Consider the following 16,624-nt stretch of genomic DNA (forward strand, 5'->3'; position numbering starts at 1 on the left):
ACCGACTCTTAATTCACATTGGCTCTCCAGGATCTGAGGGGGGTGGGGAGAGATTTTACAGCCACCTGCTATCAAAGATTCTTCAACCAGAGAATTCAGGGCTTGAACTTGGAGCCTTCTACATGGAAAAACATGTGCTCACCAAGCCTGTCTACATGTTATGGTGGCTCCTGTGAAAAGAAGTGTGGTATAGTGGTCAGTGTCAGACTAGGACTTTGGAGAGCAGGGTTCAATCCCCACTTGACATGAAACTCATTGGGTGGCTTTGTATTCCCTTTCACCACCAAAATTAATTCACAATATTATACATCGTTTCTCCAAGACTAACTTAGAGAGTAATTCAGACATCTCTTACCCTCACTTTTTACTTTTTCTTTTTACTCTGCTCCTTTTTGACCATGGTGCAGAACTTTACCGTAAACTTTATCCGAAGTATTATTAACACCTCAAAATATTCATACGTTAAACATTTTCTGCATTTTCTTCCAAATGAGGTGGGCTAAAATGAGATGACAGAAGACCTCACTGTCAAGTAAATATTGAGCAGCTTCTGCTCAGAGGCAGCAGGAGATGGTGTTGCTGCTAACCATGCAAGATCACCTCTGATTTCTCGTTTTGTTTCCGTAGGTGTTACAACTGTGCTCACCATGACAACTCTTATGATGGGAGCCAGGACATCACTTCCTAATGCTAATTGCTTCATCAAGGCAATTGATGTCTACCTGGGTATTTGCTTTAGTTTTATCTTTGGCGCATTACTGGAGTATGCAGTAGCTCACTTCTGCACCCTTAATCGATCTGGAATGAAGAAACTCACAAAGGTATTTGTTTTGTTTTAATTCCTCCATTTACTGATTTCCATAGCCTCTCTTCAAACGCTCCTGTCCATTGCTTCCTCTGCTATGAAAGCATATCATGATTCCAACTTTTAGCAGCTCTTTACAACATACACTCCCCCCCTTCTGTAGCATGACCAGGTTTCGCCTTGCTTCTGCTATTATTCACTGCAGATTGGTTCCCAATTTCTTTCCGGTCTCAATTCAAAGTGGTGACCATCACTTTGAAATCCTATATGGCTTGGACCCAGCACTTTTAAAAGAATGCTAGGTGAGATCACCATGGAAAGCTCTGCCCTGTAAACCATCAGCAGTTGGTGGGTATAAAGGACCATTTGCCTTTCAATGCTCAGAAAGACCTTGAAAGATTGTCTTTATTATTAATATTGTCTCATCCCCTGATCAGAGAGCTTTTTATGAGCTGCTGCTAATGATAGCTGATGTCTGGTATTAATTTGTGTTTTTGATTTATTTTTGATTTATTGCTCATTATTGCATTGAGGCCCTTTCTATGCCCCCAAAGTGGTGTAAAAATGCTGAAATAAATATATCCCCCATCATGGTCTTATTGTGACTATTGTGTGGTTCAGGAGCACAATGGTCTTGCTCCACCATGAAACAGAATGACATGGTAGAACAGAGTGTGGTGGGACATCACATTTCTGAATGTTTCTTGATGTAAAAAAAAAGGTTTTGTAGATGAAAAACCAGCACAGCAGGGCTTAGACTCAGGTAGAATATCTCTCCCCAGTTTGTTAGCTTTTGTTTTGCTTTTTACTGGCAGGAAGCTCAGTGCAATGAAAACTGGCATCACCCCTCCTGAACTGCCGTGGTTCATTGTTTTGCACAGGTAGATCAGGTGTTGGTGACAGCAACCTCTGTGCTTGCCACATGGCACCTCCAGGTCTTCTGGTGAATCCTTTGGGGCTTTGTGGGCGATACTTTTCTAGGCGAACTAGCAGACATGGTAGACAAGTGTGTTTACAGGCACACGTCTGGTCTTACAGGTCTTTACTGAGAGAACTACAGTTGACAGGTAACATTGTTGATTGCCCTGTAAAGTTTGAATGGGCCCTGAGAGGTTTGAATATACACTGTTCTGCTACCAGTAAGGACTTTAGCACTGCTATGTGCCACCGCGCAATGTGAAATGCCATAGTGCCTTTATGTTGTGCTTCAGTCATCCAGAGCAAAAGAAGGTAGAAAGGAAAGAAAGAGAAACCTGTATTCAGTCCTACACAAATCCTCAAATGTTCCCAGGACCTGAACTGAGAAATATATTCTAGCTGCTAGCAATCCATTGGCCTGCACCGTCCAAAATCTTACAGCGGACAAAAAGAAGAATGGGAAAAAGTTTGTAAGAAGTGTAGAGGCCTTACTGACAAGTCACATTCCCATACCTGATAAATGTTGTGGCACTCTCTAGTAGGCAGTACAATATAGAAAACCATGAAAATGGATAACTTCCCACCAAAGTGACCTCCTTTCTCCATCCTGTGGACTGTTGGATTTGAACAAACACATCCATTAATAGAAGCAAGAAGCAGCAGCAGATGCCATTTCCAGTAGGTTTCAGCTGTTGTGCAGTTGCTTTCCATAGATTCTGCAACTGATTTTTATATCCCTTTATATTGCCATCTGCTTGCTATTCTCTCCTTAGGAGCAGGAACGGAGAGCAGAGTAAATAGCATTACTATTTAAAAATACGCTCCAAAGTTGAGCTCCCTTTTGATATGCAAGGTTGGTTTTCCTAATGTGAAACAGTTTAATTTCCCCCTTTCTCTCTCTCTCTTGGAGCCCTCAGCAGTCCTTTAAATGTCCCCTGATACTCTAGATTTTGTATAACAGATAGGTATTTGTCATTCTATTATAGATTCTCTTTCTTCTCTTCGCTAGGGCAATAGGATAAGTAAACTTGTGCTAGAAACGCGTCTTGTTAAGGTTCCTTAGAGAAGAGCGTATTCTAACATACAGACACTAAGCTGATAACTTGCCATGCCAGATGCTGGATTTCACACATGGTTTAGCTTCCTCTTAGGGAACATAAAGGAGCTAAAAGCAATCTGATAAAGCATCAGCCACCTGCAAACAAGTTTCAGAAAACCGGAAAAGAAAAAAGAATGTGTGTTTAGCATCCTTTCCCGCTGCGCAATAAACCTGCTGCTTAATACAATTTTATTTTTTAAAAAATCATTTCAGCATAAAAACCCCCAGATATCTCCAACTGAAAAAAGCACTCTAAAAAAGAAAAACAGCCCAGGTAGATGCGTCCATAAAAGTTTATAGATGATCATCTGTACCATTTCCGTTTACAATGAGTGATAAGGAGGTTGCTTCCCTTAGCATTTTGTATTTTTATTTTCTAAGTAACGGCGCCAGTGTCTAAGCAATGTAAACATTATTGTTTATGCCGTAATGGAAAGTCACAAGTGAAGCTGATCCACTTTAATGTTGAGAAGATTAGTGAATAAAATGCAGAATTAAATAGCCGAGGGCAGATCTGGCCAGATCCAAAACCTAGTTGCCATGAGTAAGATGAGATTCCCAGAACATCAAAGGTCATTGTGGATGTGAATTGTTTCCTTCATGTTAAATACAAAGAAAAGACCCCCCCTTTTTTGGTAAAGCACATGTAGATTTGCCTTTTTCATCAATGTGTATGGAGAAGTCCTTGTGGGGAAGGTTCAAACCCAGCTTATTTGTCCTTATCCACTCCACCACTGTGCCCAGAAAACCTGCTGAGCTGAAGTGTAATTTTTTCTCTTAAGAAGCCTAAAAAAACATTTAAACACACACAGTGGAATGTTGTCAGGGGACTGCCATCGGAACAGGGGAGGGAGACAGGGGGCCGTTGGGATACAGAGAGCCTCCGAAACTCCTGAGGAGCAGTTCCTCTTCCAGCGGTGGGAAAAGCCACACCTCCAGTGAGGAAGAGAGGGAAGGGGCCAGCCAAGCGAAGAGAGGGCTTGAGGATGCTGCTAAGAGCCCCAGCATCTCACCTCGCCAGGTTGGCCAGGAGGGAGGCACGCCACCTCCGTCCTGGGGTGCTGAAGTTCTTATGTTGGGGGAGAAGCCGGAAGGGGCCACTCCCGGATTGTGCAAGTGACTGAGACGGACATGAACTTGGTAGATCTGCGCTGTAAATAGTTTGTACAATAAAACCTGTAAAAGACAGGTTGGAGTCCTGCCTGGTTACTCACGAGCAACCACCACCAGCATCTGACAAATGTGAATGGTTTTCATTTACTTTCCCCCACAATTATAATCTTTAAGCTTCAACTCCCAAAGAATCTAAAGAGTGAAGAAGGAAAAAATACATATGTAAGAGAATGAATCTGAAGATGACCTAGAAATCATTCTGCCCCAAAACAAATCATTCAGCTGGCAAATATGGGCACTAGTTTCAGGTGTAGTTCAGAGCTTGAATTCAGTGAACTTTATTAAACTGAACTAGTTTTGTTCCAAGCACTGGTATATCTGTAGCCCTTAGATAAAATGGATTGTTGGCTGATATTTAAAGGATGTGTGTTATGGAACTGATGAACAAGTGGTTTTGTCCAATTGTGATTCTTACCAGGAGGAGGATGACGAGGCTGAAGAGGAGATCAATGGAGTCCTGTCAGCAATTGCCAACAGTTGCAAGGCTGATAAGATTAACAAGGCTGATGCAGACAAGCTCACTAAAACCTCTAGAGGCCGAAAAGAGGAGAAAAGTAAACACAGCCGGTGTCACTCACCAATGGCAGTGATGAAGAGACTCTTCTGTATATTTGACTGCTTTCATGTTAAAAACCCATACCACATAGACAATTACGCCCGGCTTTCCTTCCCATTATCATTTATCATAATAAATGTTTTTTACTGGGTTTATTATTTGTATTTCTAAGCTTTTGAAAACCTCTCATGGAATAGTGCGGCAAGTGTAGCAAAGGTGCACAGAGTTATGTCAGGGAAAAGATTTGAATCTGCAGGGCATTACAATATCAAAAGAAGACTGTCATTTTATTGAGTAGTTTTTCTGTTGAGTTTCTGGTTAAATTACTGTCCACCTGTTAAGACTACTGTAGTATAAAAATCTATTGCTGGTCATCTGTTAAATGACTGTATTTTTTTAAATTGACCTCATTTTTAGCATGCATTTTCCTATTATTCGTAACATTGACTGAATGGCACAACACTTTTTTTAACTACCTGTAAAGCTTTGTAAAATTGAAATTGGCATAACACTAGTGTGAGGCTGTGATGATTAATATGTTTGAAAATTAAAACAAGAAGGAAGTGTTATCCTGCCCCCGTGCCACCTGGTTAGTTTCAATATCTTATTGCCTTTGGCATTGTCAATAATGCATAGACTTTCAAGGATGTTATGTAACAAAGCTCTATCAGTGCCAATTAAATGTTTTCACAAAACAGTAAAAATCACTATGTTAAAGTTTGAACTTATGAATGCAACCAGCAGAATACGGAATTTCACACTAAATCCTTGTAGAAAACTACTCCAGGTTTCAAGAGACTTATTTTTAATGAATATTTGGAAGAATTCTGTGATGGCTTGAGGCGGAGAAGACACTAAAAATGGATGCCTTTCCTAGATGCAGTCTCCACAAGGCTTAAGCCTGCATCTTTTCTTTACTGGGATTTTAAGTCTGATGGTCTCAGTCCCCATGCTTGCAGGCCCAGTTCACATGTCAAAGTAAACAATAGTTAACAATTTATCATGGCTGTTTTCCCCTCCACATTAGCACCCAGAGGTAGCAAACCACAATCCCTGGCTCATTGTTATATTCAGCTTGGTGGTCACTGTTTGCTTTGCTCAAGGAAGCCATGATAGGTAAGCCAAGAACAAGCCTTGGCTTATCATGATAGCTTGGAGCAAAAAAAACCAAACCAAAACAAAAAACCACTAGGCCAAGACTGAGGACCACCATACCTGCCTCTGCATTCAAGACACCACCACCATTGTTCTCTGCAACCTTGAAATGCCCACCCAATCAAGTGGAATAAAATATTAGAATAATTATTGGCACATTTGTTGGGCCCCTTCCTTTTATACACTATTGATGGAGGCAATTAACTGTTCTGTCTTCTTGGTTGGATGTGTGGGTGGCTTTAGATGGGAAAACCTCTCTATTTAGGACATCTCTGGAGGAAGGCTGCTATACAGCCTGGCACGTCCCCCAAAACAATTTAGATGGTGCAGTTAACAAAGTAAACATTGTCACAATGTTGATAGGATAACTAAGAAACTGTTGTTCTTTCTCTTTCTCATTCTCACTGTGTAAGTGCGCGCACACACACGTATATATTCAGACCATGGCATCTCTTGAACCAGAAATACTTTTCAACATTCTTTTAAAAGACATACATTATCAGATCGAGTGATTTAAATTGCAATCCTGTATTCACTTATATGGGAATAAGTTCCATGGAATTCAACGAGACTTACTTACAAGTAGGTTTGAATAGGGTAGCAGTTTTACTGAGCAATGCCTTTATTGATTTTCAAGCCCCCCCCCCCCAATAATAAATATTTGCTTTTTAGATCACCAGTATGTCTTTGGAAGGAAGTAGTAAGCACTACCAACTAAATTCATGCCCTGAAATGAAGAGGTCAAAAATGGGTGCTTTGGTGCATCCTATAATTTTAACTACCTATTATTTTAACTACCATTATATAATTAGTAGTAATAAAGCTTCAGGTAATTAATAGAATTTCACATATTGGCTTTCTATCCTCCTCCAAGAAAGCCAATGGAGCCTGCTGGTAAAATGCTTATTTAACCCTAGCATCTGATTGACTCTGGTCCGCAAAATGTTATGATGTATTTGTTCACCTTTAAGTTTCCAGAAGACTTTGCTGCAACAGGCTTTAAAAATTGTTATTTTAAAAACTTATTATTATATGTATAAATCCACCTTTCCTGCCAGGAGCTCAAGGTGAGATGACACTGGTTCTCAACCCTCCATTTTAGTCTTACAATAACCCTGTGAGATAGATAGTATTGTCATCTTAATTCTGCTTGTGCATTTCCAATAACCTGCCTAAAGAAAATCCAGCACTGAGTGTTTTCTTACACACCTTACATTAGTGCAATACATCATCTGAATTCTAAAAACCTGCAAGAGATCTTGTCAAACAGGGGTGTTAAAGGAATATATAGCAGGTTTTATAGCAGGTTTCCTGGAAAGACCTGTAAAAGAACAAGTTAATAATTTTAAATACTTGGGAGTTACTTTTCAGTCCACTCTGTTCCAATCACTTCATATTCAAAATATTACAGCGGATATACTGAATATTCTAGCTGTGTTATTAAAGTAACTGGGTTAATTATTAATATATTTTATGATAAACTTAGCACATTGCTATCCCTAAAAAGGCCACATTTGTAGGATCAGCTTAACACCAGGAGACAATTCAAGCCATCTTGTGGGGTTTCCCATGAAGAATGTCTTGCTGTGAACAGCAGAAAATTTGCTTGGCTAATTAAACGGGTTGTTCCATGAATTAATTATTGCAATATCGTTGGTGAATAATTGAAAGATGATCTCCTTACTGTGCTGCATGGGGATGATATAATAGTTGCGTTCTTATCTGCAAAGAAATGTAAGAATTTGTGTCGCCACTTTTACAAGGAAATCAGATGGATCCAGTATACAGAGGGCTGTTGCATTTGCTAATTTTTCTCCTATGGAGAATGCCTTGAGTGTGAAAAGGCTGTGTCTGCTCCCAGTGGCATAGCGTGGGTTGTCAGCACCCGGGGCAAGGCAAGTAATTTGCGCCCCCCCCCCCGCTGCACTGTCCCTCCTCCAGATAGTCCCTCGCTCTCTCTCCGCACCGCACTGCACGCCTGGCACCCTCCCCTCCACAGTGGACGGCGACCCGGCGGCTCGGATCGGATTCGCACAGCCAGCACTGCAGTGAGAGAGAGTGAGTGAGCCAGGTAGGGGCAGAGAGCTGCGAGTGCGAGTGCGCCCCCCCCAGATGTTGCGCCCGGTGCGGCCGGCCCCCCCTGCACCCCCCACGCTACGCCACTGTCTGCACCATTCCATCTATAGACTGGGCCCAGGGAAAATCATGCATGGCTGCTCATGTTTTGATCACTCTCTTTTTCTGATACCAGTATAAATCTCCTGTGTTAGAAAAAGCAATATGTGGCATAATATACTAATCAAAGGAACCAGATTCCTATACATTCACATGTACAGAAGGCATGGCGTACTGACAGGTGGACTACAAATGTACAGTGATCAATGAAGCAGAGCTGTACGTAAAGCCGAAACAAAAAAGAAAAGTTGTTTCTGATGGACTGTAGTTTATAAATCTTATGTCACAATAAATCTGCTTATTTAAGGCGCCATAATACACTCTATTGTGTTTTGAAGGAAAAATCTATACCAATGAATCTAGATCAACAGCACGATGCGAAAGCACAGGCATACAATCAATATCAGCTGTAGCTTAGGCACATAAAGATAGAGGTGGGCAGAGCGTTGCTATTTCATGGTGACTACAATAAGAAATGTAGCCAGAATGAGATTAGGCTAGAAAAGGTTAAAGGTAAAAGTAAAGGACCCCTGGATGGTTCAGTCCAGTCAAAGGTTGCGGCGCTCATCTCACTTTTAGGCCGAGGGAGTTGGCATTTGTCCACAGACAGATTTCCGGGTCATGTGGCCAGCATGACTAAACCGTTTCTGGGACACCGTAATGAGTGCCAGAGCGCACGGAAATGCCGTTTACCTTCCCACCACAGCAATACCCATTTATCTACTTGCATTAGTATGCTTTTGAACTGCTAGGTTGGCAGAAGCTGGGACAGAGCAATGGGAGCTCACCCCATCACAGGGATTCAAACCACCGACCTTCTGCTCAGCAAGCCCAAGAGGCTCAGTGCTTTAGACCACAGATAGGGAAAGAGGAGCCAAATGGGAGCCCACATGTACTGCTGGGTGGCAGAAGATTGGGCAGCGTGTTTTTGTCTGAAACAAGCAGAACAAGGGAAATGTCAAGGAAGTGACAATTTGAACTGTCTTCTGCAATGTGTTGTTGTTGTTGTTGTTTAATAGTAATGTTAATGTTTTTATTCATAAGTTACCCTGACAGCTTTGGCTGAAGAGCAGCTAATAAATAATGTAAACAAACCAAATAAATAAACTAGAATTTCACATTCAGGACCAGCTTCGGCTGAATTTTCACTGAGGTGGTTAAAAAACTAAATGTATTGGCAGCAACACTTCAGACTCCCAAGTTGTTGAATGTTCCTTCACACATACATGAATCCCTCACATAGAAAATTAGCATGTTAATGAGGGAGGTATTAGGCAAGCCTTCTTACTGATAGCTAGTCTTCGATTTTTTTTTTTTTAAATGGACAGGCATTCAATGGAACATAACTATTAATCTCAGGGTCTGGGTTCGAGCCCCATGTTGGGCAAAAGATTCCTGCATTGCCAGGAGTAGGACTAGAGGAATCCCGTGGTCTCTTCCAATTCTACAGTTATATGAATCTATATGAAGATATCTCCCTTTGCTGCATTAAGTGGTATAATCCAGTCTCTGGATTGCCACTGCATTGTGACTTGGGTGCCTGTCTGCCCCCCCCCCCCCCGAATGGCAAGACTTTTGGGGAAAACACACCTAATAAATAATGATGTTTCATCAATATTTGCCTCAGAAAGAATCAACAATTTTCTCTCGTGAGCAGAAGAGGGCGCTCTCGGATCAACTGTTGCTATGTAGATGTGGTTTGTTTTCATCTTGGTGTATTACATCCTTGAATGTTTTCTTCTTGCTATGTATTAGATTTAACAAGTTGCCTCCTTTTCATGTACTAAACGTTTCAACCTCTCTCTTCAGTCTACATTGTGAGTGAAAGATTTGTTTTGACTGAATTAGTTCCTTATCTGTGCATTGCTGCCAGAGTCCTGAGGAAAACTCGCTTATTTTATACCCACCAATGAATCTCGCTTTGTCATGATCACAACCAATTTGTGTATTTGCTTTTCACAAAGATTCCTTTGTGCTGTTAAGGGTAGGAAGTGAGCAGCACAAATATTGGAGACAAAGAGGGTTTTGAGGGGACAGGCCTCCCCACCCACAGCAATTAAATTTGCTTTTATGTTTGCACAAGCAACAATAGAAGTTGATTAACATCCATCTAATGATGAAACAGCATAGCATTTTAAAAATAATCCCAGCATAGCAACCTGGAACAAAATCAATATCTAGTATTAAAATACACTGAATCATTAATATTATGTAAAATGATAGCATAGCTAAAGGGGGGATTCGTATAGTGGTTGACACTTAATACTAAGGCTAAGCAAATGTGGAAAGTGCTCATTCTGAGTTTTTAATATGCCACAGACTGAAGCTCATCCGCCCATCATTGTTATTGCTTTTGAAAACTTCCATTTTGCTCCAATGTCTTCACCAGCTCCCTGTTGTTCTACAGCCACAAGATGGTGTTTTATGTCCTAGAGATTTTTTGGCTTGATATCTCTCAGAGACCACCTCCTCCCAAGAGCCCTATTACAAATTAGAAGGTCCACCAAGGGTAGCCTCTTAAGCAGTGCTTTTTTTCTTTTTTAAAAAAATGTTTCCAGGTACTCTCATTTTCCTTCTCATATTAAAATACTTCCCCTCAATGAAGCCAAACTTAGAGTCACAAAATGTTTAGGGGTATGCGTCCCCTTGCTTCCCCCCAGGAAAAAGCGCTGCTCTTAAGAACACCACCTTAAAAAAAGTACAAGCTAAAACAGCTTACAGAATAATTGTGAGGCTTACCTGTGTGTGCTGACCAGAGTTCTGATGGGAAATGTTGAGCTCTTCCACTGCTTTAATCACTGACACAGTACTGTAAATATTGTTTCACACACCCCAGTCTCTGAATGTTAAGAGACTTCAGGGTTCCCAGCATATATTTTTAGGATTAGTTTCCTTGAAATTGAGGATTTTGGCATTTCTGTGATGTGTTTGTTTACACATATATACAGACTGAGCATAAGGCTAAAGGTATATATATGCCTTTGCCTTTGCCAATCCAGTTGTTTTGGACTATAAATCCCATGAGCTCTGCTGGCTGGGGTTGATGGGAGTTGTAATGCAAAACATCTGGAAGGCACCAGATGCTTAATCACTCTACCAAATCCTCGTCCCTATCAGATTTCTAGGGGACCCACCAAAGCCATGACTTTTGATTCTTTTGAAAAGTGAGTCTGGCTTCTGCCTTTTTCAGACCCCACTTTCAGGGCTTGCCACTTTATTGCTCTCTTTCATGCAGGTAACATCCCCTCCAGCCAGGGGAAGGAAGGGGAAAAAAGGCATGTCCCCTGTTTAGTTTATGGGGCAACAAATCACCTGTACTTGGCCACCTATTTAGTTACGCAACGGCCCTCCCTGCTGCACATACGAATTTGCCAGGCTAAGCTAATCAACCTTTATCAGTCTCTTTTCACAAAGAGGTGGTGGCAAAAATTGATTTATTCTAAGCCCAATCTCATTTCAATGTACAACATATTAAAATGGTTGCTGTGTGGAAAATGCACAGGGTTTGTTCATTCCAAATTGGAGGTGTCAGCAAAGGTAACAGCTACATGGTGTGGGGGGGACGCGGACAACTCAGCTGGGATATAGGTCCAGAAGCAACAACTACAAACGGGAAGCAGGAAGCTCTGTCCGTAAGCAACCAAATCTCACCCTGAACCCCAAAGTCCTCAGCTGTTCCTCCATACAGTTAAATAATTATTCCTCCATGACATTCCGGGCTTTTCCCATCCACAAATACACTGATCAAATGTCCTGCCAATGCCTGTGATTCCCATTCCTTAGCCCCTAACAAAGCCCTTTTATTCACTGCCTTACTCCTGAGACTAAGGTTCCTTTAAATATATAACTGATCTGGCCAGGCAGCCCATATCCCTAACTTCAGGTATAGTGAGAGAAAGATACTCTGCATATGTTCAACAGCATTTCATTAGCATCCCATATGCAGGCACCGAGAGCTCCACTGCTAATCCTTGACCTTCATTAAGCTCTCAGGAGTTTCTCTGGAATCGTAATGCAACTGAGGTTGTTGTGCTGTTGGCTGCTTAAAATATATCATTGCCCTCAGCAATATTTTGCTTGGCCTCTTATTTCTATGGGCAAAGAGTGGCAGAAATTGTAAACATACTCAACATCTTGTCTTCATCAAGATTTTACAGCCACATCATTAATGCTAGGCTTTTCCTGTTTTGCACTCACTGGCATGCTCCGAGTATCTGATATGCCCTTTCTACCCAGAAGCCTCCGCAAGTTTGGCCACCCAGTCATGAGCTGCCTCTTCATTCTATGTCATGCTTTTAAGAATCACACACTTTGGAGTCCTAGTGAAACAGCCAGCATGTCTCTTTCCTCTTTGCCAGCTGTTGCTTTGCAGCTGCCGTGCACCATAATCACCCAGATCATCTTTATTTAGTGGAGTCGGACTCCCCTCTAGAGACCTTAAGTTTGCTGCAATGTTTCACAGGAATGAGCTAAGAAAACAGGGGAGAGACAAAAACACTATTCAAGTGGCAAACAGTAAACATTGTTAGGACAAGTGTTATACGGCCAAATCAAATTTGTATATGCAATTTAACCTTCAACTTACACAGCTTCATTTCTCTCCCCAGTGGATGTAAGCATTTTGTTTGCAAGAATATACCAGCGCCAGCCTCTCTCTCCACAATCCTTGAGTAGTGCTTTTTTCGCCTGCTTGGAAAGTTTCTTTGAATTGTGATTATGCCTTTTTCTTTCTTTCTTTCTTTCTTTCTTTCTTTCTTTCTTTCTTTCTTTCTTTCTTGCTTAACTGGCTGGAGAGGTTTAGAAATCATACTAAATCTGACCTTAGAATTAAAGACTCCCATGAAACCAAAGAGGAAGATGTCTGTTGCATGTCTCTGCATGATGCATTGCTCTCGTGTTGTGAATGTGTCAAAGTTCTCGATATGAATTGCAAAGGGGAATTTTCCTTTCAAGATGTGCAAGTCAAAAGTTTTGCAAGCCCTTATTAGTGACCATTGAACAACTTAATCCAGTGCTACCTACTCTGAATGATGGTGGGCGGTTACTTCCAGCCCTGCTACCTTAGATCTTTTTGATGGGAGAAAGAGTCTGGAGATGCCAGTGCTAAAACCAGGCACATCTGTGCTTGCAGGCAACAACCCTGATCAGAACTGCAGCTTGGAACGTCTTCCTGGCCATGAGGTATTCTCAGGCTCAGGAGTAACCCAGCCAATGGGGCCTCCTAGACAAGGGGGTAGCGACGTAGCTAGCTGCTCGGGTGCCAGGTACAGCACACACATCCTGCAGCCAGGGGTGGGGCTAGCTGCCCATGGGGGTGGAGCACGCTGTGTGGGGCCTCTCTGCCACCTCCCCCTGAGCTGTAGGGTGGCTGAAGGAGAGCTGGGGGGCAGACGCAAGTCCCACGCTGCCATTTCAGGCAGCGCAGAGCCTGCAGGTGCTCAAGTCACCACGTCACTCCCAGGAGAGACACGTGGCTTGGGCACACTGCAGGCCCCAAAGTAAGTGCCGCCCCTCGTGGTGTGGCGCCCAATGCCAGCCGCGTTTTGTTATGTTTGTTGACTGAACTAAAACGTTTTGCGAGCCCAATTTTTAAAAAACTCATATTTTTGTCAGTTTGTCACCCCCTCAGTGACGACACCTGGGGCGGCCTGCAGCCCGCCACCCTCTTCCTCCGCCCCTGCAAGGGGGCTCCCTCCTCTTTAAGCTAGAACCTTGCATTGGTAACAAGGTCTTTCTGGTTCTAGTGTGGCCCTCAGGGTTGCCCCTGGCCTTGACTCAGCCTTTATAGAGACCAGGGACTGAGCTGAACTGATATATATGTGACATGTGTGCTCTACCAGCCATGGAATATGGTTCCTCCCTAAATGTATGCTTGGTCTGGTCTCTGAGTACATCATTCATTGTTTCCCAGCGTTACCTTGGAAATCCAGCCAGCCTAGTTTCTCAAAGGATTATAATAATTTTAGTCATCATATCTATTGTGTTATGCCTCGAAGAAATCTGGCAGAAGCATAATGAGAAACCCGCAAAATGCCATTTATGTGCTGCCATTTTCTAATTAATAGAGAAGCTGCAATGTTGCCTTAGGAAGAAACACAGCATCAGAGGTGAAGTGAATGAATTTTCCTGTAACAATTCTTCACAGATTAGCGAGTAGAAATAGCCAAATGAAGGAGGCTAGCTATAATTGGCTGTTTGTTATGCTTCCTTTATCATGGCTTTGCTAGAGGTTTAAACAGCCCTTATCTAAGTTAACAGTTTTAATTTTTGCCCATTCACTAAACTCTGTGTGTATTTTGGTTAGGTTTTTGTAATTATGTGATACAGTAATTCTTTATTCAATATTCACACCGTGGAGGACTAAAATGCACGAGCCATTGTTTAACCCACTTTTTGAAATGTCCCCAATATTGCCAGTTGTGTTCTAAGCTGGCTCTCTTCCATGCCTTTGACAGCTGACTATCATGAAGAATCTAAACAGATTTAGGTTTGTCACATCATGGGGATGGTTGCTGGAGTTTGCCTAGAGCCTACATCCTCTACTCCGGCTGCTCTTCTGAAACGTATGTATGTCTGGGCAGGTTATGATTGCTTGGCAGATACTTGGATATTCTTTCCATTTCAAGACTGAGCTCTGGTGTGGAAAATAGGTTCTAGAATTCAGTCATTTCTCTGAGGGGAAAAATTACCAATTAACCAGTTTGTCTGCCATGTAGGCCTTCTTGCCTTTCTTTCAAAAAAATCCCAGGTCCAATCCTTGTCATCTCCAGGTAGGGCTGTGGAAGGCTCTTGTCTGAAGCCCAGGAGAACCACTGCCAACTATTGTAGACAATATTGAGCTAGATGCACCAAATGTCTTCCTAGGCATAGAGCAGATTCCTATGATGCATTGCAGGGAATTACCTAGATAACCCTTGTGGTCTTTTCCAACTCTACAATCCCATGATCCTGTGAGGTGGTAGAATGCCTCCTTCTAGTAGCATGAAGATTATACTGAAGCAGGGATTCTGGCAATATTTGTTTTTGTTTTTTAAGTAATTTTTTACTTCTTTACTACAAGTCTATGTCCCATGATAGAACATCCCAGGGTGACAGGAAGCATGGGATCTCTGGCTTCAGAGCTTGAACCTCAGAGAAGGAGATGCATTGTCAAACCCCTTCTCCTCACCACTTTGGAATTTTTTGTGGCCCTTGCCGTACCAACATCTGATGGGCAAGAGGAAAAGCTTTGATCTGAAGGATCTAATGCATGGGTAGGCAAACTAAGGCCTGGGGGGGCGGATCCGGCCCAATCACCTTCTAAATCTGGCCTGCAGACGGTCTGGGAATCAGTGTGTTTTTACATGATTAGAATGTGTGCTTTTATTTAAAATGCATCTCTGGGTTATTTGTGGGGCATATTTTTTTTCAAAATATAGTCTGGCCCCTCACAAGGTCTGAGGGACAGTGGACCGGCCCCCCGCTGAAAACGTTTGCTGACCCCTGATCTAATGCCTTCCCAGTCACCCAAACACACCCTCAAACCAGGGAGCAAACCACACCAACCCTAGAGCTCGTTAAATTTATTCCTATTTATTTCCTTCCTATTCTTCTCACATTCCTGGAAAAATGTGGAAAAGGACTCTCCCCCCCCCCCACTTCTGCCCTGCAGGTGAAAGCTTGGAAGGATGCTAGATGTGGTTGTTGGATCACCTTCGAATCTCCCCCCAGCTCCCTCGGCTTCAGACTACATTCTTATGAATGAATTCTACTCCAGTGTAGTCTAGTCTACTTTCCCTGCTTTTGGCCCACCCTTCATCACATCAACACGATCCCACAGTAGTTTCCAACAATGCACAAAATGCAATACAACATAAAATACAACCATGAGTAGAAACAGCCCAATTCATAAAACAAACAATTGTGCAACAGCAGGAGAACAATAAATCTAAAAGCTTGCTCTTCGATATTCAAAGTGCCTGGATGAATAATATTATTTTTGCTTGCCAGCAGAAGCTCATCAGAATCTTCTCTAGCTGACCTTCCAGTGGAAAGGCATTCCAGAGTCAGAGAGCCACCATGAAGAAGGCCCTCTCATTCCTCACTGTAAGATTGTGCCTGTTAGAGACTAGTGTCTTTCCTCAATGGCACCTGAGCTTCTTCTTCTTGTGTTCCTGCTAATGGCTGGGGAACTTATTTTTCAAAATGTCTGTAATAGTAAAAATGGGAACAAAATGACTTGTCATCTAGAGCTGGATTTTGACACACTCCCTCTTCTTTTATTCATACAAGAGATATAACATAGTTCAGAATATAGCGGCTGTTCCTTATGATCTCCGGGAGTGTTGTTGAAGATATCAAGAGAATAAGGTTGAACTCACAAAGTTAAGGGAAATGGGGGAATGATGCGAAAAGAGAAAAGATTAAAAACTAAAGAACAAGGGAAAACACACCAAAACTTCTGGGGTCAAGAACTTTATTTTATTTATTTATGTTCCAGCTGTTTTATTATGTTTCCCTGGCAGGCATCCCACAGTGCTGAGAATTTGGGGGGAGAAGGTTGACAGAATGATGGTGCAGTGGGGACTTCAGTCTTATTGATTTATACCATTACAGTTGGGTACGTTCCTTGGTTAATGGATCATGCATTTTTAAAATGACATCTTTCCCTCTGAATTTCAATGGTTGGTTTGGGATCGGATACGTTTAAAGGGGGAAAGCGTGTGAGGAACGTCAAAGAGAGTACACAGGCAAGGAATGAAAA

At 42.2% G+C, this 16,624-nt stretch overlaps 1 protein-coding gene across 2 annotated transcripts in view; it reads left to right on the plus strand.

The window, feature by feature from the left end:
- The window catches only part of LOC310678951 (gamma-aminobutyric acid receptor subunit pi-like), a 42,987-nt gene extending 37,334 nt beyond the window's left edge, over positions 1-5,653 (plus strand). For both annotated transcript variants that reach the window (XM_083443543.1, XM_083443544.1), the window contains exons 9-10: positions 628-821; positions 4,414-5,653. In XM_083443543.1, coding sequence (XP_083299669.1) covers positions 628-821; positions 4,414-4,722 — 503 coding nt within the window. In that variant the 3' untranslated portion in view covers positions 4,723-5,653. The remainder of the gene's footprint in view (positions 1-627; positions 822-4,413) is intronic.
- Positions 5,654-16,624: the final 10,971 nt, after the last annotated feature.

Source organism: Podarcis tiliguerta (assembly GCF_965153285.1).
Source record: "Podarcis tiliguerta genome assembly, chromosome: 5".
In the NCBI taxonomy this organism is placed as follows: Eukaryota; Metazoa; Chordata; class Lepidosauria; order Squamata; family Lacertidae; genus Podarcis; species Podarcis tiliguerta.